The sequence below is a fragment of the Pelodiscus sinensis genome, chromosome 25 (genome assembly GCF_052426305.1).
Source record: "Pelodiscus sinensis isolate ZL-2025 chromosome 25, ASM5242630v1, whole genome shotgun sequence".
Taxonomy (NCBI): Eukaryota; Metazoa; Chordata; order Testudines; family Trionychidae; genus Pelodiscus; species Pelodiscus sinensis.
The window spans coordinates 257,398-281,551 of NC_143076.1; the positions used below are offsets into that span (position 1 = coordinate 257,398).

The 24,154-nt window shown below is 60.9% G+C and overlaps 1 protein-coding gene and 1 long non-coding RNA gene across 2 annotated transcripts; both read left to right on the top strand.

The window, feature by feature from the left end:
• The first annotated feature begins 1,232 nt into the window (after positions 1–1,232).
• Positions 1,233–3,678, top strand: LOC149521601 (maestro heat-like repeat-containing protein family member 7). Its single transcript, XM_089773346.1, has 6 exons — positions 1,233–1,357; positions 1,912–1,979; positions 2,379–2,484; positions 2,998–3,102; positions 3,501–3,636; positions 3,668–3,678. The coding sequence occupies exons 1-6, from the start codon at positions 1,340–1,342 to the stop codon at positions 3,676–3,678; spliced, it is 444 nt and encodes a 147-aa protein (XP_089629472.1). The 5' UTR covers positions 1,233–1,339.
• A 13,572-nt stretch (positions 3,679–17,250) lies between these two features.
• Positions 17,251–18,539, top strand: LOC149521602 (uncharacterized). The gene is made up of 3 exons (XR_016347836.1): positions 17,251–17,416; positions 17,816–18,271; positions 18,435–18,539. It is a non-coding gene; the product is annotated as an uncharacterized LOC149521602 (long non-coding RNA).
• Positions 18,540–24,154: the final 5,615 nt, after the last annotated feature.

The following is a 24,154-nucleotide window of genomic DNA, read 5'->3' on the forward strand; positions in this document are numbered from 1 at the left end:
GGGTCATTTGGGGGCTGGGGGCAGTCGCTCTGGGGAGCTGGAACCCCTGGATTTCGGTCTGCAGGCTGCGCCCCAAGCTCCCCTTTGCTCCCCTCATTTGCAGCATGGCCAAACACATCAGGCTGTGGTTCCGGAAAGCCCTGAAGATGGCCCCAGGGCCGGTGGGAAGCAGCTCCTCCGTCCCCGCGGGCGGGGAAGCTGAATCCCACCAGCTCGGGGCGACTCGCCCACCGGCCAGGCCCCTCCGGACCTGGCTCCAGAGGCGGCTGGGAAGGCGGGACCCAGCCCAGCGGGGCAGCCGGGTAGGGTGGCTCTGGGGCCTCCTCTGTGGAGAGAAACACCTGCCCCAGGAGCCCAGCCCCCATTACCACCAGGGGGCATCGCCCTGCCCGGCCCCCGGGGACCTGCCAGTCTCCGGGAGCCCCCAGCCTCTCCGCACCAGCCCCTGCAGCTGTGGGTCCAGCTCAGTGAGCAGCAGCGCCTGGGCCTCCAGCTGCAGCCGGGCCACCTCCTGCAGCCGCTCAGACCCAGGTGAGGGGCCGTGAACATGCTGGGCCCAGGGGCTCACCCAGTACACGGGGGGGCAGCCCCAGTGTCTGCCCCGCAGCCAGGGCAATGGATGGGGGCGGGAGCTGCTGCTTGGCTCTCTTGTTCCTGGTGGGGGCTCTGCTGAGGGCGTTGGCAGATGTGAGGGTGGAAGGGGGATGGGTCCCTGCGAGGGGCGTGTGGGGCCCAACCTGCCCTGGGTCCCTGACATGGGGGCGCGTGACCCCTGCTGGCCGCTGGAGTCACCCTGGTCCCTTCCCTCCCGCACAGAGCCCCCCTGCACCTCGGCGGAGCTCTGCCAGGAGCGGATGGACTCCCGGGTGGAGGAAGGGGCCATCTATGATATTGAAGAGCAGCTCCACACCCGGGACACGGTAGGAACCTTCTCCACACGGGGGGGGGACCCGAGATTGTCCGGCCCCTTCCCAGCACGTCCCCCCCTCCGGGAGGGGCTTGTCCCTGGGGATCCCCCTGGGGCCCCTTCTCCTGCATGACCTGGGCCCCCCAAGCTGAGGTCTCTTGTCATGCACCAGCTGGGCCCCCACAAGCCTGAGGCAGCAGTTGGGGGGGGAGTGTGGGTGCTTGGACAACCGGCAGCTCCCACCTCCACTCCTGGGAGGCCTGAGCCCTGCAGCTGTCCGTGGGGGGCAGGCAGGCCCCAGGCTCACAGACTCTCTCTGGGGTGCAGAGCCCAGCCGCCCTGCAGCGGTTCCTCCTGGCCGTCCCCCCCGCCTGCCTCGCCGCCCTCCAAAGGGGCGAGGACACCCTGGCGCCGCGCTGCTGCAAGGACACCATGATGGCCAGGATCGTGGTGAGCGAGTCGCGGCGGCCGGGAGGAGGGGAGGGGATACGTGGGGTGGACAGGGGTCTGCCTGGGCCATGGCGGCGGGTGGGGGTGCTGGAAATGGGATGGGTGGGGCCAGGAATGCTGGAGGGGGAGGGGGAGGTGGACATGGGGAGGGTGGGTGGGGATGCTGGAGGAGGGAGGGACACAGAAATGGGGCAGGTCTGGGGTGCTGGACAGGGAGGGGGATTCGGAACAGGGAGGGGTCTCCCCGTGCCATGGGGGGGGGGAGCTGGAAGGTTAGCAGAGCGGGCTGCTGAGGATGCGCCTGGGGAGCAGGGATGAGGAGGTTCAGAGGCTGGTCACCAGGGCAGTGAGGGGCAGGAGACGGCCTGGGGACAAGGATTGAGCTGGTCCCGGTTTGGGAGGGGGGTGCTGGGAGGGGCCCTGTGCCGGGCAGGGGGGCTACAGGCCAGCGGGAGGCAGTGGGGTTGGATCCTGCTGGGTGGGGGCGCTGGCCGTGTGAGCGTCTCTTGGGGGCCCCAGCCTCACACGCCCCTTTGTCTCCTTGGGTCTCACAGGAGATCATGGAGGACTCCCCCACCCCACTGGTCTTGGCCGACTGCCTCAACGCCGCCTGCAGCCTCAGGTACCGACCCCCCCCCGCCGACTCCCCCCCAGAGCAGATCCCCTGACCAGGGAGTGGGAAAGTCTCTGTCTCCTGGGCTATGTCTAGACTGCAAGCCTCTTTCGAAAGAGAGCACCCAGTGAGTCTGGATGCTCTCTTTCGAAGAAGCCCTAGTTCCATTCAAGAACGCCTTCGTTCGAAAGAAGCACTTTCCAAAGAAGGCGTTCTTCCTCGTGAAATGAGGTTTACTGCCGTGGAAAGAAAAGCCGCGTTCTTTCGATTTAATTTCGAAAGAACGCGACTGCAGTCTAGACGCAGGTGATGTTTTTTCGGAAAAAGGCTACTTTTCCCGAAAAACCCCCTGAGTCTGGACACAGCCCTGCTGCTGAATTAACAGTCTCTGCCCCTCTCTCCTGCCAGCACCTTGCAGCCTCCCCTACAGGCCCAGCTCCTGAGCCCCCTGCTGAGGGCGGCCGTGGGACAGACTGTGTCTGGGGACTGGCAGCAGGAGCCCATCCACACACAGGTACGTCCCTCCGGGCCCTGCTCCCGGGCTGGGCTGGAGCTCCAGAGAGGAGTGGGGGTGGGGGCAGAGGGAGAGAAGAAGCTGCAGGTTTGAATCCTTCCCTCCAGGTTTCCCGTTGCTCTCCCTGGGGGCCCGTCCCTTCCATGCCCAGCCTGGGCTCCTCCCTGCTCTGCGAGGCGGCTCAGACCCTGCTCAAGGCTGCACCCTGGATTCCCCAACCCCCCTCTGACCCAGGGCTCCCCCTTGTCTTGCAGCAGTTCATCCGGGCCCTTCCCGTCGACCTCCAGGCCCTACTGGCAAGCCTCCTCGCCGAGTCCCCAGACACCGTCAGGCTGCAGCTGATCATGGAGGTGAGCCCCGTGGGGGCGACGGGGCCATTGGCCCTGCTTCCTCGGGGGGCCGAGAGAGGAGCTGTGTCAGTGGCTGGGGGGGGGCACAGTCTGAGAGGAGCCCCAGGCTCTGCCCAGAACCGGCGCCTCCCTACGGGTCCTGACCTGCCTCTTTCCCCCTCAGCACCTGAGCCCGTGGCTGGAGTCCCGCCTGCCCCAGGAGCGAGCCAGGGCCCTTGGCAGCACCACGGCCCTGCTGGGAGTCGCCACCACCCTCCCGGGGTTTGAGGTAAGTGACCTCGGAGCCGGGGGGTCTGGGGCTGCAGGGCGCGGGGCTGGGAGCGTCCCCGGGAGGCAGAGCTGGGAATGGGCCGGGAATGGGCCGCGTTCTCCTTTCCCCGGGGAGGGGCGACCCTGGGCCTTTCCGGGGGGCACCTGGGCCCCAGACTGGGGAGTGGCCGTCAGTGGATCCCCTTGTTCCACCCCCGGAGTGACCCTTCAGTCGGGGCCATTGCTCAGGGTTGTCTCCTCGCAAGGCCGGCCCCGCCCCGCCCCGCCCCGCCCCGCCCCGCCCCGCCCCGGGAGGTGTCTCTGTCCGTCCCCGAGCTCAGAACCGCCTCGGCGGCCGTTAGCATGGGACGTGCAGCCCCAGGATGCTGAGGGACCCCCCCTCTTCTCTCCCCTCAGAACTCCGCCGACTGGCCGAGGATGGGTCACCACGTGGCCCAGCTGGGCCTTTTTATTTCGGACCCATCCGAAGACGTCAGCCGGCTGGCCCGGAAGGGGGTGCACAGCCTGTACCGACTCCTCCTGCACCACAGGGGTAAGGAACCCAGCCGGGACCTGGGCCCCAGGGACACCCTGAGGGTGCCGGCGGCGGGGGGAGGGGACCCAGCCCTTTTCCCCAGACTGGCCCAAGGGGGGATGCGTCCCTCTGTGTTCCCCTTCTGCCCCCTGTGCCCCTCCATTTGCCCAGGGATGCCTGCAGGGACCCGTGGGAGGGGAAGGGCTCAGACCTGCCAGCAGAATCACCCTGGTTTGTCTCTTGCAGGCCTCAACATCCACCAGGCAGAGGACCTGTGGTGCAGGCACTACTATAAGGAGAGATGGGTCCTGGCGCATAGCAACACCGTCAGGGTGGGAGAGGTAAGGACGCGCTGCCAGGGCAGGGCAGGGCTCGGGGGTGGGGCTGGCTGGGGCCCTCGTGCGGGTAGGACGCGGGGTGGGAAGCGGGGAGTCGCTGATCGAATGGTCGATGCATTTTCCCTCGACTATTCGAGCCGTGGACAGGGCGGCGCTGCCCCTTTGTGACGCTGTCCCGGCGTTTCAAAGGGGCGGCGCTTCCTAGGGGCAGCGCCGCACCTTGCCCCGGTTCTCCCATAGAAGGGGAAGCAGGGCGGGACGGGGGGCAACACTTTTTGATGGAGGTCGCTCCAAGATGTTGGCCAGTGGCCTAGGGCTGCTCTGTTGTGCGGAGGGGGTGAGGTCTGGGAGGGTCTTGGGGGCAGGAGGAAGGTGTGACCTGGGGCAGGGGTTAGGGTGCAGGGTGAGGAGAGCGTCTGGGTGCAGGGTCTGGAAGGGAGTTTGCAGAAGGAGGAAGCTGTTTTAGCCCCAGGAGTTGGGGCCGGGCTCTGGGCCGTCAGCTGAAACCTCCCGTGCTCTTGATTTCAGGTCTTTGGGCAGCTCTTCACGCCAGAGCAGGAGAACTGCTTTTTAGACAAGGCTCTGCTCGCTGCCCGCTCCCCCCTGAGGCGCCCCAGCCAGGCCGGGCTGGTCCTGGCCCACGCCCTGCATGGGCAGGCCCATCAGCTCCTGGGATACATGGTGAGCAGCCGGAGCAGATGCAGGAGAGTGGGGCAGGGCCAGGGTCTCCTTCCCATCCCCTCAGGGAGTCCCCCGCCCCTTTCCTCATGCTGCCCCCACCCCACGTCCCTGCTGGGTGGGTCAGAAGCTCACCCTGCGGGCCTGACGGGGGGTGAGCAGAGAGCAGAACAAGTCTCAGCGCAGGGGGGAGGAGGGTGGAAATGCTGGGGGGGCCCAGTACCCCTGAGTCCCCAGGGATGAATGTGACGGATTCTGCTTCCCTTGCAGCAGGAAGACAGCCAGTGAGAGCACAAGGAGCTGAGGAGCCAGCAGCTGCGTCCCCCTCCCCCCAACCCTCCCAATTGTATAGAATGTATTTAAATTCTGATTAAATAACGTTTCAAAAAACATTTGGATCAGGCTTTGTCAATAATGTTTAATGGGGGGGGGGGGCATTTTGGCAAGTGGTCAAGGGCCACATTTCTACCGAGGAGTTTGGGGTCTGGGACGGGGCGGTTGGGTGCAGAAGAGAGCTGAGGGGAGGAGCCTGGGTGCGCACCGTCCATTGCATCATCACGCGGCGCCATTGTGCTAGTGCTGGTGCTTGGGTGACTGGTTTAATTGGAATGTTTACACAGATTAGGTGTTTTAACTTTAGGAAACTTCATTTTAAATAAGGTAAAATGTTAATTTCTGTCTCCCACAAAGGGTTTCAAAGTTTTCTTTATTAAAGGCAGGGATGAGGAACCTTTTTTGTCTCCAGGGCCACTGACCCCCAGAAAAACCAGTTGGGGACCACACACGAGAAAAGCAAAATACAAAAACCCTTCTTCCAAAACCCACAAGCCTCACTGAGGTGAGGGGAAGGGACAGGGAGGACTGAGGTTCGGGGATCCCTCATTTTTGGCCCCCCCTCAGATTGAGAGGGACCCGCAAATGCCACTCTCCCTGGAACCCAGGAGAGTTAATCTGTGCTGGGGCTGGAGTGCCAGGGGAGTGAGATGTCTCAGTCGGGGCCACATTCGTGAGGCTTGTGGGGGAGCGGGGGTTGGAGGCGCCAGGGACGCATTCAGATAGAGCAGGGGAGCCGGCAGGGACCCTGAGAGGAGAAGTGGGAGTGAGAGCCCAGCCGGGGAGACACAAGGAAACCAGAGTCAGTCTAGTATCTCACAGGCAGCTGGGGTAGACACCCCCCACCCCAAACCCCAGCCTCCTGTTGGATCCTCCTCCCACAGTTAACTGCCTCTGAGTCTGCACCCAAACTCCCATCGCTGCCCTGAACCTGTCCCAGAGCCTGCAACCCGCAGCCTCTCCCGCGCCCCACTCCCCAGCCATCCTGCACCATAACCCCAGCCTCAGGCCAGCGAACCTGAGTGAGGGTATGTCTACACTACCCTCCTAGTTCGAACTAGGAGGGTAATGTATGCATACCGCACTTGCTAATGAAGCCCGGGATTTGAATTTCCCGGGCTTCATTAGCATAAGCGGGGAGCCGCCATTTTTAAATCCCCGCTGCTTCGAACCCCGTGTAGCGCGGCTACACGGGGCTCGAACTAGGTAGTTCGGACTAGGGTGCCTATTCCGAACTACCGGTACACCTCATTTCACGAGGAGTACCGGTAGTTCGGAATAGGACCCTAGTCCGAACTACCTAGTTCGAGCCCCGTGTAGCCGCGCTACACGGGGTTCGAAGCAGCGGGGATTTAAAAATGGCGGCTCCCCGCTTATGCTAATGAAGCCCGGGAAATTCAAATCCCGGGCTTCATTAGCAAGTGCGGTATGCATACATTACCCCGCTAGTTCGAACTAGCGGGGTAGTGTAGACATACCCTGAGGGTGGGGGAGCCCAAGCAGCAGAGGGAGGGGGGAGTGGAATGAGTGGGGGCGTGGCCTCAGAACAGGGGCAGGGGTAGGTGCGGGGAAGGGGGCGGGGCAATGGTAGTGGCCTCTAATGCCCACACCCCTCCCTTCGGCATCGCTTATGTCCCATGTCCGCCCCCTCCTGAGCCCACAGCCGGTGCCAAGGCCTCGTGCCCAGGGCGGGGTCGCCCCTGTGAGCTGCCAGCCATACTGGGGAGAGGCGAGAGGGTCTGGGCTGCTGTGTCCGTTGCTGGCTCCTGTCAGGCCTTTGCACCAAGTCCTGGTGCAGCCTGAGCAAACCTGGGTCCTTCCCTGCTCCTCCAACACCACCTGGGCAAAGGGAGGAGAGTCCCCAACAGCCTCTGTCACTTCGGCCTCCTGTCGGGGGAACATGCCCCCTGCAGCATGATCCCCTGTAGATCTAGCCCTCTGGGCACTCACACAAGGTCTCTACACGGCAGCTGCTCTGTGCCTAGTGCTGGCACTGCAGAGCCATTTGCCACTTTGCACCCGACTGTCACCAGGTCCTTTCCATTTGCAGGGCCGGCCACATCTCCTGCCCGCTAGGCCATTGGCTGCACCCTCGTCTCGCTCCTCCTGGTGTCTGTATCCGTCATCACCTTGGTGCTGGAGAGATGGGGCCTGCCCCAGCCTGCCGGGCTGCAAGGGACTCCTGTTGGGAGCAGCTGCATGGGAACCAGAGGCCCAAGAATGGGAGAACCCTATTGACCTGCTGTGAGCAGGAGACGGGGGTGGGGAGGGGGCTGGGGAGGTACCTGTACTCAGCTCTGAATGGGGGCTGGGGAGACACAGACACTGCTGATGATTGCTGCACTGTGGGCCCCTGGGTTACAGTCTATGCCCAGGCAGCTCCTCCAGTCACTGCCTGTCACATTACTGGATCTTGAGGGGAGCAGCCAGATCACTGCTGCACCCATAGGTGGGGGTGCTGGCCCCAGAAAATGGTAGAAAAGGGGGCCATGTGGGGTGCTGAATAGAAGCTTATTATCTGATAGTCCTATGTAAGCTATTTATGTGGTTGTATAACGTCTGTGTGTGTAGTTAGGAATCTGTAGTCTGTGTGGATCCTGAATATTTCTCTGCATGTGGTTGAGCATTGGGCAGAGCCCGGCCTGTGGACATGCTAATTAGCGAGGCCCTGTGGGACAATGGCACTGAATGGGCCAAGGACACACCTAAAGCATGAGGGCGGACAGCTAAGAGCGGCCAGCAGAGAGAGGCTGAGGACCAGGTGATGTCCTGCAGCCAAGAAGAGGCCAGGAAGGAGGGATAAATAGGCCATGTGGTCGATGCCATCTTGGTTCTCAGCTCAGCACTTCATTCCAGAGGCAGCATTGCAGGGATCGAAGAGCCCGAGAGACCTGTGAACCCATCCTGACCCTAGGATGTGCAACAAGAACTCTTAAACAAGCAGCTGTAACATCTCTCCTAGAGGCTGCATCGAGAACTGGGAGATTCGGTGCATGTAACATACTATTCCTTTAACAACCTTACTCTCATGCTTTTCTTTATTGTAATAATAAACCTTTAGGTGTTAGATGCTAAAGGATTGGCTCAGCATGATTTGTGGGTAAGATCCAGAGGGTAAATTGACCAGGGATCTGTGGCTGGTTTCTTGGGACCAGACAGAACTTGTTCGGGGTAGGTGGGATTGGGTGCTAGGACCCCCACCGGTGTATGAGGCCCGGGGCCATCGGGGGCATGGATATTGCTGGGGTGCCGGAGGGGTTTTGCTCGTGAGGCTTCAGGCAGGCAGCTGAAGCGCTCTGTGGGACTGGTTTGTGGCCTGTGTGGAGAGGTCACCAGTCTGGGGGCTGTAAGGAGCCCCGAAGTTGAGCAATTCGCCCTGAGCAGACGCCCTCAGCTGTGCCCAGACACGGCCCGGTCCGTCACACTGCCCCTCAGCCTGCAGGCCTCTCCTCGCTCTCAGCCAGGCCAAGGGCTGAGCCCTGCTGTGGCCTGCCCCAGCCAGCCAGCCAGCCCAGCTCCTCCTCCTGCACAAACAGTCCCGCCTGCTCCTTTAGCAAAGCAGAGCGGGCTGGTTGTGGAACTTCTGGGAGACTGAGGTTCAAGTCCCAGGTCTGCTGCAGAGCCCTTGGCCCTGCCACTCCCCTGAGTGGGCCTCAGCTCCCGTCTGTGAAACGGGGACACTGATTCTAACTCGTCTAAGGGGAGCATTTTCAAAGCCCTAAGGGAGTTGGGAGCACAAGTGTGTGACTGTGCTTTGTGCCCACTGCTTGGTGCTCCTAAATCCCCCAGGTGCTTAGTGTGGGAGCTTTTCCGGGCAGGGGCTGCGGCTAGGGTTGCCAGGTGTCCCGTTTGAACCGGACAGTCCAGTATTTGAGCTTTCTGTCCAGGAGATAAATTGAGAAAATATCTCAATTTTCTAAATAAGATGTACTCTAGGTTGTGATGCAATGGCAAGTATGTCTGGTATTTTTATTGACCATCTGGCAACCCTGGCTGCGGCTGCCTCTCACTACTCTGGTGTGGACAAAGCACTGCAGTCATCCCGGGACAACGCCCCCAGAGACGCTCTCCCTCTGGGGCAGGGTCCTTTAATGCTTTTCACACTGACATAGGCTACGGGACAGCCCCTTGGACACGGGCATGAGTGTCCCCGCGGGGCGGTATCCCCCGGACGCTGCGCAATGCAGAGAAGAGGGGTGAGTCCTGGGGGATTGGTGGGACAAGAGACGTTCCGTTATTTTAACCCCACCCGCTATAAAGCAGCAAAACCCTGGGTCCAGGTACTCAAAAGTGCAGGGCTCTGCTTCTGCGGGATTAGCCGCCCCTTCTCGGCTGGGAACACGCAGGCGAAGCATCAAAGGGCTCCCACCCCACTGAGATGGTGACTGCATGTCTCGGGAAGGGAAGAATCCAGCCATGGGGGGGGGGGGGATCCCCTCTGGCACTGACAGAGAGGCCCAGAGACATGCAGAAGGAAAGTTCGGGAGGGAGGGGGCAGAGATACCAGGTAGGGAGGAGGACGGAGGTGCAGCTAACTCTGGTACTCGTGACACCCAGACCCCATCTCTCCCCACCTCCTTGGACCCAGGCAGCACCTGCTCCGTTTTGTCTCCTCTCCCATTGACTGCCGCCCTCCTCACCACCAGGTCTCCCAAAGGTTCCTCTCCCCAAATGTTTCCCACTCCCCTCCAACTGTTCCTCGCTCCCAAATCCCTGGGGTCCTGTCAAACAAACGTCTCTTCCTCCCTCCTGTGGCTGGCACCTCCATGTCCTGTAGACTGGCCCCCCTCCCTTTACTCCATCCTTCACCAACCCTTCCAGCTCCTTGAGTTCCATTTCTTCCAGCCTCCACCCCAACTCCCTACATCTGCATCTCCACCCCAGCCCTGCCTCCCAGCCCCGCCTCTTAGCCCCCGGCCCCAAACCTTCCCTTCCCTGGTTCTTCCCTCCCCAAACTGCCTGTTCTGGTTATTTCTAGGCCAGGGGTGAAGCAGGAGCCATTCTGCTGGGCACTCTGCAAACACAGAACAAGGACAGTCCCAGCCCCACACATCTGGCCCTTGAAGAACAAACCCAGAGGCAGAGGGACCTGGACAGACGGGATGGTGAGGGGCAATTTCCCTCAGCAGCTTGGGCCGTCCTGGCAGAATGGTGTCTCAGTCTCCTAGGAGATCACGGTAGTGGGAACCAACTGTCCATGTTGTGCTAGACAAGGGCGATAGGAAGCCGTTCTGGGGTGCCCCACTAAGCCTGGCGGGCTGGGGGCGGGGCTTTGGGTGCTGTCAGCACGCTGGGCTGCACAGCCACAGTGTACTCCAGGGATTTGGTGGCCAAGTAGTGTAGTGGCTGCACTCCCAGTCCCCTGCCCTGAGCCTCCAAACACCCCCCCCCCACCTACCCCTGACTCCTGCACCACAATCCCTGCACTGCGCCCCCCCTCACTCCTGGACTCCCTGCCCTGAGCTCCCCACACCCATACACTCCCCAGCCCCCTGTCCTGAGCTCCACCATACCCCTGCCCTGAGCTCCCCATCCTCCCACACTCCCCACCCCCTGCCCTGAGCTCCCCCACATCCTCACACTCCTCATCCCCCACCCTGAGCTCCCCATACTCCCACATTCCCCATCCCACTGTTCACCAGGTCCTGATGAAATGCATCCCAGGATACTCAAGGAGCTGATAGAGGAGCTATCTGAGCCTTTAGCTATGATTTTTGAAAAATCATGGCAGACAGGGGAGATTCCAGAAGACTGGAAAAGGGCAAATATTGTGCCCATCTATAAAAAGGGGAATAAGAACAACCCAGGAAACTACAGACCGGTCTGTTTAACGTCTGTCCCAGGGAAGATAATGGAGCAGGTAATTAAGGAAATCCTATGCAAACACTTGGAAGGTAATAAAGTGATAGGGAATAGCCAGCATGGGTTTGTGAAGAACAAGTCATGCCAAACTAATCTGATAGCTTTCTTTGATAGGATAACGAGCCTTGTGGATAAGGGAGAAGCGGTGGATGTCATATACCTAGACTTTAGTAAGCCATTTGATACGGTCTCGCATGATATTCTTATTGATAAACTAGGCAAATATAACTTAGATAGGGCCACGATAAGGTGGGTGCATAATTGGTTGGATAACCGTAGTCAGAGAGTTGTTGTTAACGGTGCTAAATCCTGCTGGAAAGGGATAACAAGTGGAGTTCCTCAAGGGTCTGTTTTGGGACCCGTACTGTTCAATATCTTCATCAATGATGTAGATATTGGGATAGAGAGTACGCTTATTAAGTTTGCAGATGATACCAAACTGGGTGGGGTTGCAACTTCTTTGGAGGAGAGGGACATAATTCAAAATGACCTTAGCAAGTTAGGGAAATGGTCAGAGGTAAACAGGATGAGGTTTAATAAAGAGAAATGCAAAGTGCTCCACTTAGGAAGGAACAATCAGTTCCATACATACAAGATGGGAAGCGACTGTCTAGGAAGGAGCATGGTGGAAAGGGATCTAGGGGTCATAGTGGACCACAAGTTGAATATGAGTCAACAGTGTGATGCTGTTGCAAAAAAAGCAAATATGATTCTAGGTTGTATCAACAGGTGTGTTGTAAGCAAAACTCGTGAAGTTGTGGTACCGCCCCAGGGTCAGGAGCATGTCAGGTCTCTTCAGACATGCATGTGCCTATTGGGCCACGGCCCCTGGGTGTCACGCAGCTGGAGCGTGGCATGGCATGTGCTTGCACGTGCACAGGTGTCTGTGTGATCCGTGGGAGGCATGGCCCACGTGCGCGGTCCCTGGTCTCCCTCCCGCCTCCTCCCCCGAACTACTTAATTCGAACTACTTCCCCGGTACGGTCTCCCTGGATGACCCTGCCGACTCCAGTGCTGGAACTCCTTGTGGTGGCCCCTCCGGTGTGCCCAGGTCAGGGCCCTCCAGTCCCGGCTCGCTGCCTCCCGGGCTGGCACGGACCGCCCCGCCCCCCAAGAGTCGGTCGAGGGCAGGGAAGTAGGGGCAGGTGGCAGCCCCTGCTGCGGCGCCGCCCCTGGTGGCCATGGCGTACGCCTGCCGCAGCTGTTTTACTTTCAGGTGCACCTGCTCCTGGGTGGCCTGTGTCCCTTTCGGGCCATGGCGGCCGCTATGCGCCCGTAGACGGCCACGTTCCTCCTCCTAGTACAGAGATCATGGACGCTGGGGGCCTGCCCCCAAACCTCAATGAGGTCCATGACCTCCACACTAGACCAGGAGGGTGCGCGCCATCTACGGCCCCTGGCTGGCCCCTGGGTGCTGGGGGACTGGGCGGGGGACAGCTCGCTGGCACTGGCTGCCTGGCTCATCCTACAGCCCCTGGTTCGGGGCAGAGACTGCTGGCAGGGCTGGCTCTGGCAAGTGCCGTCTGGCCAGAGTCTACCCCTTTAAGGGCCCCAGGGCTGGGGAGAGGAGAGGAGTTTTCCTGCTTTGGCCCAGAGCAGCCACCAGGGGAACCTGGGGAGGGCTGGGCTCCAGCTACTTCGAATTAAGTGGCTACACAGCCCTTAATTCCAACTACTGAATTCGAATTTGGCGTTACTCCTGGTAGAATGAAGTTTACCTAGTTCGAATTAAGTCCAAACTAGCGGTTTGTATGTGTAGCACCTATGAAAGTTACTTCCAACTAACGGCTGTTAGTTCGAATTAACTTTGTAGTGTAGACATACCCATAGTTCCTATACAACTAGCAGCTAATGGGTAGTCTCCAGTAGTTTAAATCTTGGGGCATTTGGAAAAGGAGGGGGAGCTACATGTGTGCGGGGTGTATTGTTGCCCTCTGCTGGATGGACTGTAAATGCTTTATGTATGTATCATATGCCCTATAGTGCTAACATTTAATGGAGATTCTCCTCTAGCTCACACCTGGCATTTTCTAAAGTAATATATGTGTGTGTATGTGCGAGAAAGAGCAAGAGCCTGGGGGCTCCCTCATGTCTCCTCCCCATCCTGATCTGCTTGGCTTAAGTGCAGGAAAGAAGAAGTAGTGAGCTTTGTGTATTTGACATCAGGTGGAAGCAGGGGAATGGAGGACTGGTGGGAACAAGAGCACTTGGCTTCTTTTCCTGCAGACCGAGAGGGGTGGGGACTGGGTTGAGCTATATAAATCAGATGCCGCTCCATGCCTCAGTTTCCCCCTTCATACAATGCCGATGACACAGAGAATGTTTGTAAAGTGCCTTGTTGTTAGCCCATGGGGCAGAGGGGGAAACTCGGTCTCAGAAGCAGACTGGGGGGAGGTAAAACCCTACCTAGGCAGCGCTGGTTCCACTACGTCACGCTGCCAGACCGGTCTGAGTGGGTCCCTCTCTTGGCTGCTCCTCCCCCCAGGAGGAGTGGGTTCCTCTCCATCGGCTGCAGGAACCAGCATTTCAAGGTCTTTGCCAATGGGCAGCCGTTCTGCAATTCAGCTCTGCCGCGGCTTCCAGCAGATCGATACACTGGAGATCGATGGTGCCGTGGTCGGGTCCTGTGCCCAGTTCTGAGCCCGACCGGTGCCGCTGCCCAGACGGAGATGAGTGGCACACACACGACACCCCCCTACGGCCGCCCTCGCAGACCCAATAAACCTCTCCCTTTCGCAGAACGACTCTGCTCCTGCGTGGTTCTGGGGCTACTTGTGTGTGTGTCCTAGACCCCCTTTCTGCTCAGCGCAGATAGAGACTCCTCTGCAGGTAGAGCTGAGTGCGACGCCTGCACTGGGATGGCGTATTGGGATAATGTACTGACAGCTCCTCTGCGCCACCCCTCCTCTTCCTGCCGCTGCAACATCAAATTAACCTTCCTGGTCTGCCCCCGTCCTCCCTCCGGTACCAGGAGACCCCACGCATGATGGGAGGGGCTGCAAACTGGGGAGCAGGCTACTGCAGGGCTGAGGGCAGCAAACCAGCCCCCAGAGCCCTGCAGGGCCTGGCCACGGGGAAGGGGAACTGATGTGAGCAGCATTTAGAGCTGGGGGGGGCTGTGGGGAGGAGGACAACGGAGCCACGAGCAGGACAGGGGGTGAGCCAGCACCAGTGAGTCTCAGGGGGTATGTCTACACTACCCCGCTAGTTCGAACTAGGGGGGTAATGTATGCATACCGAACTTGCTAATGAAGCCCGGGATTTGAATTTCCCGGGCTTCATTAGCATAAAGCCGGCGCCGCCATTTTTAAAAGCCAGCTAGTGCGAACCACTGCTTTGTGGGGTGCAGAACAATGACTGCTCCCGAGGGGGGAAAGGAAGGTGCCTGCACTGCAGGGCCTCCCTGGAGAGACAGTATCGGTCCCTGGCAGACAAAGGTGGAACCAGTTCCAGGGCCTGGCCAGGAAAGAGCCCAAGTCCTGGGAGAAATCAGGCTCCATGCTCAGCTGTGAGTCCGAGTCCCATAGACAAAAGCGCCCCAGGGCAGTGGTGGATTCTCCACATGTCAATGGGTCTAGTGCAGGCCAGAGGCCTTGCTGGGATGCGCTAGGGCAAAGCCCAGGGCTGGGGCCGGACGGGAGCCCGTGAGAGGCAGCGGGGCGAGTGGGAGGCTCTAACTCTTGCTCCTGGCCAGGAAGTCCAGTGCTGGGTGACACCAAGGCCACGCCTGCACTGCAGGTATTTTGCTCAAGAACAACTGTTCTTGTGCAAAAACTTGTGGCGCGTCTACACTGCACGTGAATTCTTGTGCAAGTAAATTTGCAGTAAAGCATCAGAAAAGAGGGCTTCTTGCACAGGAGTTATTCCTCTCCCCACGAGGAATAAGCCCCTTTTGTGCAAGAGCTGTTGTGCAAGAAGGCAGCGTGGACGGACACCAGGGGCTTCTTGAGCAAGACACTTTTATGGCTAAAATGGTCATCAGAGCTTTCTTGCACAAGAAAGCGTTCACAATGCCATGGACACTCTTGTGCAAAAGCACATGGCAGGGTGGAGGTGCTCTTGCACGAGACCTTTTGCGCAAGAACTCCGGTGTGAAACAGTTCTTGTGCAAGAAGCCTGCAGTGTAGGGCAGGGAGCAGCCTATGGGGCTACTGGAGCTGCTGGCCGCAGGATGCCCAGTCAGGGAGTGGGGGGGACCCCTAGGAATGGCTCCAACTTCCCAGAGGGGTGGCCAGAGGCAGGACATTTGCCTGGCAGGGTGAGGTGAGGGGGGGGGGCAGTGACCTCACAGGGGCTTTGGGCAGCCCTCAGCAGATCAGGCAAAGGGCAGGTGGGGAGGTGGTGACCTCACAGAGGAACCCACATCTCAGGCTGATAAAGGGGGGGGCGGGCCCAGGGGACTTTGGAGACCCCCGGTTGCTTTAGCTCTGGTGCGTCTCCTGCTCACAGTTGCTTTGTCCTCTGTGAGTTCCACATCCGGACAGCGTTTTGCAGAAGGTAAGAGCCCCCAGGGGTTTGGATCCCGCCCGGGGCCGGCTGGGTTCCAGGCAGGCCCAGCCCTCGGTCAAGGGCCAGAAGTGCCTGTGCAAGACCGAGCCGATAAGCAAGGGGCCATTTGGGGGCTGGGGGCAGTCGCTCTGGGGAGCTGGAACCCCTGGATTTCGGTCTGCAGGCTGCGCCCCAAGCTCCCCTTTGCTCCCCTCATTTGCAGCATGGCCAAACACATCAGGCTGTGGTTCCGGAAAGCCCTGAAGATGGCCCCAGGGCCGGTGGGAAGCAGCTCCTCCGTCCCCGCGGGCGGGGAAGCTGAATCCCACCAGCTCGGGGCGACTCGCCCACCGGCCAGGCCCCTCCGGACCTGGCTCCAGAGGCGGCTGGGAAGGCGGGACCCAGCCCAGCGGGGCAGCCGGGTAGGGTGGCTCTGGGGCCTCCTCTGTGGAGAGAAACACCTGCCCCAGGAGCCCAGCCCCCATTACCACCAGGGGGCATCGCCCTGCCCGGCCCTCGGGGACCTGCCAGTCTCCGGGAGCCCCCAGCCTCTCCGCACCAGCCCCTGCAGCTGTGGGTCCAGCTCAGTGAGCAGCAGCGCCTGGGCCTCCAGCTGCAGCCGGGCCACCTCCTGCAGCCGCTCAGACCCAGGTGAGGGGCCGTGAACATGCTGGGCCCAGGGGCTCACCCAGTACACGGGGGGGCAGCCCCAGTGTCTGCCCCGCAGCCAGGGCAATGGATGGGGGCGGGAGCTGCTGCTTGGCTCTCTTGTTCCTGGTGGGGGCTCTGCTGAGGGCGTTGGCAGATGTGAGGGTGGAAGGGGGATGGGTCCCTGCGAGGGGCGTGTGGGGCCCAACCTGCCCTGGGTCCCTGACATGGGGGCGCGTGACCCCTGCTGGCCGCTGGAGTCACCCTGGTCCCTTCCCTCCCGCACAGAGCCCCCCTGCACCTCGGCGGAGCTCTGCCAGGAGCGGATGGACTCCCGGGTGGAGGAAGGGGCCATCTATGATATTGAAGAGCAGCTCCACACCCGGGACACGGTAGGAACCTTCTCCACACGGGGGGGGGACCCGAAATTGTCCGGCCCCTTCCCAGCACGTCCCCCCCTCCGGGAGGGGCTTGTCCCTGGGGATCCCCCTGGGGCCCCTTCTCCTGCATGACCTGGGCCCCCCAAGCTGAGGTCTCTTGTCATGCACCAGCTGGGCCCCCACAAGCCTGAGGAAGCAGTTGGGGGGGGGAGTGTGGGTGCTTGGACAACCGGCAGCTCCCACCTCCACTCCTGGGAGGCCTGAGCCCTGCAGCTGTCCGTGGGGGGCAGGCAGGCCCCAGGCTCACAGACTCTCTCTGGGGTGCAGAGCCCAGCCGCCCTGCAGCGGTTCCTCCTGGCCGTCCCCCCCGCCTGCCTCGCCGCCCTCCAAAGGGGCGAGGACACCCTGGCGCCGCACTGCTGCAAGGACACCATGATGGCCAGGATCGTGGTGAGCGAGTCGCGGCGGCCGGGAGGAGGGGAGGGGATACGTGGGGTGGACAGGGGTCTGCCTGGGCCATGGCGGCGGGTGGGGGTGCTGGAAATGGGATGGGTGGGGCCAGGAATGCTGGAGGGGGAGGGGGAGGTGGACATGGGGAGGGTGCGTGGGGATGCTGGAGGAGGGAGGGACACAGAAATGGGGCAGGTCTGGGGTGCTGGACAGGGAGGGGGATTCGGAACAGGGAGGGGTCTCCCCGTGCCATGGGGGGGGGAGCTGGAAGGTTAGCAGAGCGGGCTGCTGAGGATGCGCCTGGGGAGCAGGGATGAGGAGGTTCAGAGGCTGGTCACCAGGGCAGTGAGGGGCAGGAGACGGCCTGGGGACAAGGATTGAGCTGGTCCCGGTTTGGGAGGGGGGTGCTGGGAGGGGCCCTGTGCCGGGCAGGGGGGCTACAGGCCAGCGGGAGGCAGTGGGGTTGGATCCTGCTGGGTGGGGGCGCTGGCCGTGTGAGCGTCTCTTGGGGGCCCCAGCCTCACACGCCCCTTTGTCTCCTTGGGTCTCACAGGAGATCATGGAGGACTCCCCCACCCCACTGGTCTTGGCCGACTGCCTCAACGCCGCCTGCAGCCTCAGGTACCGACCCCCCCCCGCCGGCTCCCCTCCAGAGCAGATCCCCTGACCAGGGAGTGGGAAAGTCTCTGTCTCCTGGGCTATGTCTAGACTGCAAGCCTCTTTCGAAAGAGAGCACCCAGTGAGTCTGGATGCTCTCTTTCGAAGAAGCCCTAGTTCCATTCAAGAACGCCTTCGTTCGAAAGAAGCACTTTCCAAAGAAGGCGTTCTTCCTCGTGAAATGAGGTTTACCGCCGTGGAAAGAAAAGCCGCGTTCTTTCGATTTAATTTCGAAAGAACGCGACTGCAGTCTAGACGCAGGTGATGTTTTTTCGGAAAAAGGCTACTTTTCCCGAAAAACCCCCTGAGTCTGGACACAGCCCTGCTGCTGAATTAACAGTCTCTGCCCCTCTCTCCTGCCAGCACCTTGCAGCCTCCCCTACAGGCCCAGCTCCTGAGCCCCCTGCTGAGGGCGGCCGTGGGACAGACTGTGTCTGGGGACTGGCAGCAGGAGCCCATCCACACACAGGTACGTCCCTCCGGGCCCTGCTCCCGGGCTGGGCTGGAGCTCCAGAGAGGAGTGGGGGTGGGGGCAGAGGGAGAGAAGAAGCTGCAGGTTTGAATCCTTCCCTCCAGGTTTCCCGTTGCTCTCCCTGGGGGCCCGTCCCTTCCATGCCCAGCCTGGGCTCCTCCCTGCTCTGCGAGGCGGCTCAGACCCTGCTCAAGGCTGCACCCTGGATTCCCCAACCCCCCTCTGACCCAGGGCTCCCCCTTGTCTTGCAGCAGTTCATCCGGGCCCTTCCCGTCGACCTCCAGGCCCTACTGGCAAGCCTCCTCGCCGAGTCCCCAGACACCGTCAGGCTGCAGCTGATCATGGAGGTGAGCCCCGTGGGGGGGACGGGGCCATTGGCCCTGCTTCCTCGGGGGGCCGAGAGAGGAGCTGTGTCAGTGGCTGGGGGGGGGCACAGTCTGAGAGGAGCCCCAGGCTCTGCCCAGAACCGGCGCCTCCCTACGGGTCCTGACCTGCCTCTTTCCCCCCCAGCACCTGAGCCCGTGGCTGGAGTCCCGCCTGCCCCAGGAGCGAGCCAGGGCCCTTGGCAGCACCACGGCCCTGCTGGGAGTCGCCACCACCCTCCCGGGGTTTGAGGTAAGTGACCTCGGAGCCGGGGGGTCTGGGGCTGCAGGGCGCGGGGCTGGGAGCGTCCCCGGGAGGCAGAGCTGGGAATGGGCCGGGAATGGGCCGCGTTCTCCTTTCCCCGGGGAGGGGCGACCCTGGGCCTTTCCGGGGGGCACCTGGGCCCCAGACTGGGGAGTGGCCGTCAGTGGATCCCCTTGTTCCACCCCCGGAGTGACCCTTCAGTCGGGGCCATTGCTCAGGGTTGTCTCCTCGCAAGGCCGGCCCCGCCCCGCCCCGCCCCGCCCCGCCCCGGGAGGTGTCTCTGTCCGTCCCCGAGCTCAGAACCGCCTCGGCGGCCGTTAGCATGGGATGTGCAGCCCCAGGATGCTGAGGGACCCCCCCCCTTCTCTCCCCTCAGAACTCCGCCGACTGGCCGAGGATGGGTCACCACGTGGCCCAGCTGGGCCTTTTTATTTCGGACCCATCCGAAGACGTCAGCCGGCTGGCCCGGAAGGGGGTGCACAGCCTGTACCGACTCCTCCTGCACCACAGGGGTAAGGAACCCAGCCGGGACCTGGGCCCCAGGGACACCCTGAGGGTGCCGGCGGCGGGGGGAGGGGACCCAGCCCTTTCCCCCCAGACTGGCCCAAGGGGGGATGCGTCCCTCTGTGTTCCCCTTCTGCCCCCTGTGCCCCTCCATTTGCCCAGGGATGCCTGCAGGGACCCGTGGGAGGGGAAGGGCTCAGACCTGCCAGCAGAATCACCCTGGTTTGTCTCTTGCAGGCCTCAACATCCACCAGGCAGAGGACCTGTGGTGCAGGCACTACTATAAGGAGAGATGGGTCCTGGCGCATAGCAACACCGTCAGGGTGGGAGAGGTAAGGACGCGCTGCCAGGGCAGGGCAGGGCTCAGGGGTGGGGCTGGCTGGGGCTCTCGTGCGGGTAGGACGCGGGGTGGGAAGCGGGGAGTCGCTGATCGAATGGTCGATGCATTTTCCCTCGACTATTCGAGCCGTGGACAGGGCGGCGCTGCCCCTTTGTGACGCTGTCCCGGCGTTTCAAAGGGGCGGCGCTTCCTAGGGGCAGCGCCGCACCTTGCCCCGGTTCTCCCATAGAAGGGGAAGCAGGGCGGGACGGGGGGCAACACTTTTTGATGGAGGTCGCTCCAAGATGTTGGCCAGTGGCCTAGGGCTGCTCTGTTGTGCGGAGGGGGTGAGGTCTGGGAGGGTCTTGGGGGCAGGAGGAAGGTGTGACCTGGGGCAGGCGTTGGGGTGCAGGGTGAGGAGAGCGTCTGGGTGCAGGGTCTGGAAGGGAGTTTGCAGAAGGAGGAAGCTGTTTTAGCCCCAGGAGTTGGGGCCGGGCTCTGGGCCGTCAGCTGAAACCTCCCGTGCTCTTGATTTCAGGTCTTTGGGCAGCTCTTCACGCCAGAGCAGGAGAACTGCTTTTTAGACAAGGCTCTGCTCGCTGCCCGCTCCCCCCTGAGGCGCCCCAGCCAGGCCGGGCTGGTCCTGGCCCACGCCCTGCATGGGCAGGCCCATCAGCTCCTGGGATACATGGTGAGCAGCCGGAGCAGATGCAGGAGAGTGGGGCAGGGCCAGGGTCTCCTTCCCATCCCCTCAGGGAGTCCCCCGCCCCTTTCCTCATGCTGCCCCCACCCCACGTCCCTGCTGGGTGGGTCAGAAGCTCACCCTGCGGGCCTGACGGGGGGTGAGCAGAGAGCAGAACAAGTCTCAGCGCAGGGGGGAGGAGGGTGGAAATGCTGGGGGGGCCCAGTACCCCTGAGTCCCCAGGGATGAATGTGACGGATTCTGCTTCCCTTGCAGCAGGAAGACAGCCAGTGAGAGCACAAGGAGCTGAGGAGCCAGCAGCTGCGTCCCCCTCCCCCCAACCCTCCCAATTGTATAGAATGTATTTAAATTCTGATTAAATAACGTTTCAAAAAACATTTGGATCAGGCTTTGTCAATAATGTTTAATGGGGGGGGGCATTTTGGCAAGTGGTCAAGGGCCACATTTCTACCGAGGAGTTTGGGGTCTGGGACGGGGCGGTTGGGTGCAGAAGAGAGCTGAGGGTAGGAGCCTGGGTGCGCACCGTCCATTGCATCATCACGCGGCGCCATTGTGCTAGTGCTGGAGCTTGGGTGACTGGTTTAATTTGAATGTTTACACAGATTAGGTGTTTTAACTTTAGGAAACTTCATTTTAAATAAGGTAAAATGTTAATTTCTGTCTCCCACAAAGGGTTTCAAAGTTTTCTTTATTAAAGGCAGGGATGAGGAACCTTTTTTGTCTCCAGGGCCACTGACCCCCAGAAAAACCAGTTGGGGACCACACACGAGAAAAGCAAAATACAAAAACCCTTCTTCCAAAACCCACAAGCCTCACTGAGGTGAGGGGAAGGGACAGGGAGGACTGAGGTTCGGGGATCCCTCATTTTTGGCCCCCCCTCAGATTGAGAGGGACCCGCAAATGCCACTCTCCCTGGAACCCAGGAGAGTTAATCTGTGCTGGGGCTGGAGTGCCAGGGGAGTGAGATGTCTCAGTCGGGGCCACATTCGTGAGGCTTGTGGGGGGGGGGGGGGGTTGGAGGCGCCAGGGACGCATTCAGATAGAGCAGGGGAGCCGGCAGGGACCCTGAGAGGAGAAGTGGGAGTGAGAGCCCAGCCGGGGAGACACAAGGAAACCAGAGTCAGTCTAGTATCTCTCAGGCAGCTGGGGTAGACACCCCCCGACCCCAAACCCCAGCCTCCTGTTGGATCCTCCTCCCACAGTTAACTGCCTCTGAGTCTGCACCCAAACTCCCATCGCTGCCCTGAACCTGTCCCAGAGCCTGCAACCCGCAGCCTCTCCCGCGCCCCACTCCCCAGCCATCCTGCACCATAACCCCAGCCTCAGGCCAGCGAACCTGAGTGAGGGTGGGGGAGCCCAAGCAGCAGAGGGAGGGGGGAGTGGAATGAGTGGGGGCGTGGCCTCAGAACAGGGGCAGGGGTAGGTGCGGGGAAGGGGGCGGGGCAATGGTAGTGGCCTCTAATGCCCACACCCCTCCCTTCGGCATCGCTTATGTCCCATGTCCGCCCCCTCCTGAGCCCACAGCCGGTGCCAAGGCCTCGTGCCCAGGGCGGGGTCGCCCCTGTGAGCTGCCAGCCATACTGGGGAGAGGCGAGAGGGTCTGGGCTGCTGTGTCCGTTGCTGGCTCCTGTCAGGCCTTTGCACCAAGTCCTGGTGCAGCCTGAGCAAACCTGGGTCCTTCCCTGCTCCTCCAACACCACCTGGGCAAAGGGAGGAGAGTCCCCAACAGCCTCTGTCACTTCGGCCTCCTGTCGGGGGAACATGCCCCCTGCAGCATGATCCCCTGTAGATCTAGCCCTCTGGGCACTCACACAAGGTCTCTACACGGCAGCTGCTCTGTGCCTAGTGCTGGCACTGCAGAGCCATTTGCCACTTTGCACCCGACTGTCACCAGGTCCTTTCCATTTGCAGGGCCGGCCACATCTCCTGCCCGCTAGGCCATTGGCTGCACCCTCGTCTCGCTCCTCCTGGTGTCTGTATCCGTCATCACCTTGGTGATGCCCCAGCCTGCCGGGCTGCAAGGGACTCCTGTTGGGAGCAGCTGCATGGGAACCAGAGGCCCAAGAATGGGAGAACCCTATTGACCTGCTGTGAGCAGGAGACGGGGGTGGGGAGGGGGCTGGGGAGGTACCTGTACTCAGCTCTGAATGGGGGCTGGGGAGACACAGACACTGCTGTTGATTGCTGCACTGTGGGCCCCTGGGTTACAGTCTATGCCCAGGCAGCTCCTCCAGTCACTGCCTGTCACATTACTGGATCTTGAGGGGAGCAGCCAGATCACTGCTGCACCCATAGGTGGGGGTGTTGGCCCCAGAAAATGGTAGAAAAGGGGGCCATGTGGGGTGCTGAATAGAAGCTTATTATCTGATAGTCCTATGTAAGCTATTTATGTGGTTGTATAACGTCTGTGTGTGTAGTTAGGAATCTGTAGTCTGTGTGGATCCTGAATATTTCTCTGCATGTGGTTGAGCATTGGGCAGAGCCCGGCCTGTGGACATGCTAATTAGCGAGGCCCTGTGGGACAATGGCACTGAATGGGCCAAGGACACACCTAAAGCATGAGGGCGGACACCTAAGAGCGGCCAGCAGAGAGAGGCTGAGGACCAGGTGATCTCCTGCAGCCAAGAAGAGGCCAGGAAGGAGGGATAAATAGGCCATGTGGTCGATGCCATCTTGGTTCTCAGCTCAGCACTTCATCCCAGAGGCAGCATTGCAGGGATCGAAGAGCCCGAGAGACCTGTGAACCCATCCTGACCCTAGGATGTGCAACAAGAACTCTTAAACAAGCAGCTGTAACATCTCTGCTAGAGGCTGCATCGAGAACTGGGAGATTCGGTGCATGTAACATACTATTCCTTTAACAACCTTACTCTCATGCTTTTCTTTATTGTAATAATAAACCTTTAGGTGTTAGATGCTAAAGGATTGGCTCAGCATGATTTGTGGGTAAGATCCAGAGGGTAAATTGACCAGGGATCTGTGGCTGGTTTCTTGGGACCAGACAGAACTTGTTCGGGGTAGGTGGGATTGGGTGCTAGGACCCCCACCGGTGTATGAGGCCCGGGGCCATCGGGGGCATGGATATTGCTGGGGTGCCGGAGGGGTTTTGCTCGTGAGGCTTCAGGCAGGCAGCTGAAGCGCTCTGTGGGACTGGTTTGTGGCCTGTGTGGAGAGGTCACCAGTCTGGGGGCTGTAAGGAGCCCCGAAGTTGAGCAATTCGCCCTGAGCAGACGCCCTCAGCTGTGCCCAGACACGGCCCGGTCCGTCACACTGCCCCTCAGCCTGCAGGCCTCTCCTCGCTCTCAGCCAGGCCAAGGGCTGAGCCCTGCTGTGGCCTGCCCCAGCCAGCCAGCCAGCCCAGCTCCTCCTCCTGCACAAACAGTCCCGCCTGCTCCTTTAGCAAAGCAGAGCGGGCTGGTTGTGGAACTTCTGGGAGACTGAGGTTCAAGTCCCAGGTCTGCTGCAGAGCCCTTGGCCCTGCCACTCCCCTGAGTGGGCCTCAGCTCCCGTCTGTGAAACGGGGACACTGATTCTAACTCGTCTAAGGGGAGCATTTTCAAAGCCCTAAGGGAGTTGGGAGCACAAGTGTGTGACTGTGCTTTGTGCCCACTGCTTGGTGCTCCTAAATCCCCCAGGTGCTTAGCTTGGGAGCTTTTCCGGGCAGGGGCTGCGGCTAGGGTTGCCAGGTGTCCCGTTTGAACCGGACAGTCCAGTATTTGAGCTTTCTGTTCAGGAGATAAATTGAGAAAATATCTCAATTTTCTAAATAAGATGTACTCTAGGTTGTGATGCAATGGCAAGTATGTCTGGTATTTTTATTGACCATCTGGCAACCCTGGCTGCGGCTGCCTCTCACTACTCTGGTGTGGACAAAGCACTGCAGTCATCCCGGGACAACGCCCCCAGAGACGCTCTCCCTCTGGGGCAGGGTCCTTTAATGCTTTTCACACTGACATAGGCTACGGGACAGCCCCTTGGACACGGGCATGAGTGTCCCCGCGGGGCGGTATCCCCCGGACGCTGCGCAATGCAGAGAAGAGGGGTGAGTCCTGGGGGATTGGTGGGACAAGAGACGTT

What these genes read in the sequence shown, in the direction of transcription:
- LOC149521601 (XM_089773346.1), top strand. An exon ending in AGGAGCCCATCCACACACAG is followed by an intron (nt 2,485 to 2,997) that starts GTACGTCCCTCC and finishes TTTCCCCCTCAG; the next exon opens with CACCTGAGCCCGTGGCTGGA. An exon ending in CCACCCTCCCGGGGTTTGAG is followed by an intron (nt 3,103 to 3,500) that starts GTAAGTGACCTC and finishes CTCTCCCCTCAG; the next exon opens with AACTCCGCCGACTGGCCGAG.